Here is a 2762-nt window from a genome sequence, read left to right as displayed (position 1 = left end):
ATCTTTTTTTTATTTTGCATATTTAATTATACACTTGATTAGGACAAGGATTGAATTTAGTATGTATGTGTATGTGCACTATGTGTAATATGCTTTGTTGCTCTCTAAAACTATATTGTATATTTGTTTAATAAAAAAAACATTTAAAAGGGGGGGGGGGAACACTCCCAGTGACGTTTTACTGTATCAATGCCACTTTGTGTTGGTCTATAATATCATAACAACTCCCAATAAATAAAAATCTATCTATCTATCTATCTATCTATCTATCTATCTATCTATCTATCTATCTATCTATCTATCTATCTATCTATCTATCTATCTATCTATCTATCTATCTATCTATCTATCTATCTATCTATCTATCTATCTACCTACCTACCTACCTACCTACCTACCTACCTACCTACCTACCTACCTACCTACCTACCTACCTACCTACCTATCTATCTATCTATCTATCTATCTATCTATCTCTCTATCTATCTATCTATCTATCTATCTATCTATCTATCTATCTATCTATCTATCTATCTATCTATCTATCTATCTATCTATCTATCTATCTATCTATCTATCTATCTATCTATCTATCTATCTATCTATCTATCTATCTATCTATCTATCTATCTATCTATCTATCTATCTATCTGTCGCAATACACAGTCTGGCAGCTGGGTGTCACTGAGCGGTGAAACGAGGTGATGTCGGCCAGACTCTCTTGGCGAGAACGGCGAATTGTTGTTACTTCCGGGGTAGAAGTACACGAAGAAGAAGGAGGAGGAAAAAGTGCTAACGTAAGCTAGCAGGTGTAGCTCGAAAAATGTTGCAGCTTCTTTTAACCTTTTTTATCGCTACGTTTTTCTTCACTAGAGGGACTTCATAGCAGTGTGTCGACAGTGTAACAAGGCCAGGCTGAAAATCCCAACCATATTACGTCATTAAAAGGGATTTATCGATTAGTTCGGAGTAGGTTATTGCCTGCTTCGCGTCAGGTAAACAAACAGCAGGTGAGTGAGATGTGTTATTATTTATTTATTAATTCATATTGTGGCGCGTGGAGTTCTCAAGTACATTGTATACGTGGTGAAAATCCGTTATGAGATTTCAGGGAAAGCAGAGAAGTTTAAACAGATATGTCAGCCTTTCCTGGACTATATAACAGTACTGAAGGGACCTACATGACACCTCGTTCAATTTTTATTTATTTATTGACTTGTTTTCTGCTTAACATTTGCCGATAGTTTAACTTTAAACAATGTCCTTAGAAACCTGTAAAGTATAGAGTACGCCATCTTAGTTGTTTATTTTATTATGCCTTGTGTTTGTGTGTTCACTTTTTCAGTTTTGGGTGTATGTTCCTTAGCCTATATTTCATTTTTCATTTAACTTTTATTTATCCTCGAGAGACCAATTGAGGGGTGACCCTCATTTACAATGACGTCGAGTTCAAACAAATTCAAAGGAAAAACAACAATACATAAACAATATTCAATGCAAAAACATCAAATACACATATAAAAAAAATCCACATGACATCACCTCATTACACTATTGTTTGTATTGTATGTTTATGTTATTTTTTCATGTGTTGGCTGTAGTATGTCATGGTTTGTTGTGAGGTATTTATGTGAAATCTAAAAGTAAAAAAAATAAAAAATAATAATAATAATCTGAAAATCCTTTAAAATGGACTTCAACACGGTTTTTGACAGGTGTTAAATAATAGTTTATATTCTGAAATTTAATACATCACTTTTATAAATTCAGTCTATTCTAAGGGTGTGTGTGTGTGTGTGTGTGTGTGTGTGTGTGTGTGTGTGTGTGTGTGTGTGTGTGTGTGTGTGTGTGTGTGTGTGTGTGTGTGTGTGTGTGTGTGTGTGTGTGTGTGTGTGTGTGTGTGTGTGTGTGTGTGTGTGTGTGTGTGTGTGTGTGAGAGGGGGTATGTAGGGTTATATATCAATCCAAGCAAACCAATTAATCAAAAATGTATAATAAGTCATTTTTTTGTGTTCAGGATCTTGGGTCATGGCGACTCCAGTAAACATCCAGACTGCCAGCAAAACCTGGGAGCTGAGTCTCTATGAGCTTCACAGGAGCCCTCAGGTAAGTGTGTGTGTGTGTGTGTGTGTGTGTGTGTGTGTGTGTGTGTGTGTGTGTGTGTGTGTGTGTTACAGTGTGTGTGTGTGTGGTTTCAAGTTTCGACCAACCTTACCCAGACTGTACATACATCTACAAACAAACAGTAAACAGACCCGGGTTAGAATCCAGCCCGGGTCGTTCTCTGCATGTCATTCCCCTCTCTGTCTGTCTGTCTGTCTGTCTGTCTGTCTGTCTGTCTGTCTGTCTGTCTGTCTGTCTGTCCTCTTCACAGCAGACCCGGGTTAGAATCCAGCCCGGGTCGTTCTCTGCATGTCATTCCCCTCTCTGACACATTTCATCTCTGTCTCTAAAAAACTGTCTAATAATAATGAAAAAAAAAAAATATATATATCTGAAAAAGAAATCTTTAAATAAGTGTGCGTTTCTGTTTGTGTCAGTATATTGACATAGATCTGTGTCTGTCTGTCTGTCTCTGTGTCTGTATGTGTGTCTGTCTGCCTGTCTGTCTGTGTGTGTCTGTCTGCGTGTCTGTCTGTCTGTCTGTCTGTCTGCCTGTCTGCCTGCCTGCCTCTGTATCTGTCTGTCTGTCTGTGTGTGTCTGCCTGCCTCTGTATCTGTCTGTCTGTCTGTCTGTCTGTCTGTCTGCCTGCCTGCCTGCC

General features: G+C 38.0%; 1 protein-coding gene across 1 annotated transcript in view; it reads left to right on the top strand.

The window, feature by feature from the left end:
- Positions 1-895: 895 nt before the first annotated feature.
- The window catches only part of LOC307264381 (E3 ubiquitin-protein ligase RING2-A-like), a 10832-nt gene continuing 8965 nt past the window's right edge, over positions 896-2762 (top strand). Inside the window, exons 1-2 of the mRNA XM_080045791.1 lie at positions 896-1010; positions 2018-2106. Of these exons, the coding sequence (XP_079901917.1) occupies positions 2029-2106 (78 nt within the window). The 5' untranslated portion in view covers positions 896-1010; positions 2018-2028. The remainder of the gene's footprint in view (positions 1011-2017; positions 2107-2762) is intronic.

The sequence above is a fragment of the Ammodytes marinus genome (genome assembly GCF_949987685.1).
Source record: "Ammodytes marinus genome assembly, chromosome: 17".
NCBI lineage: Eukaryota > Metazoa > Chordata > Actinopteri > Uranoscopiformes > Ammodytidae > Ammodytes > Ammodytes marinus.
This window is presented reverse-complemented; position numbering and strand designations above follow the sequence as displayed.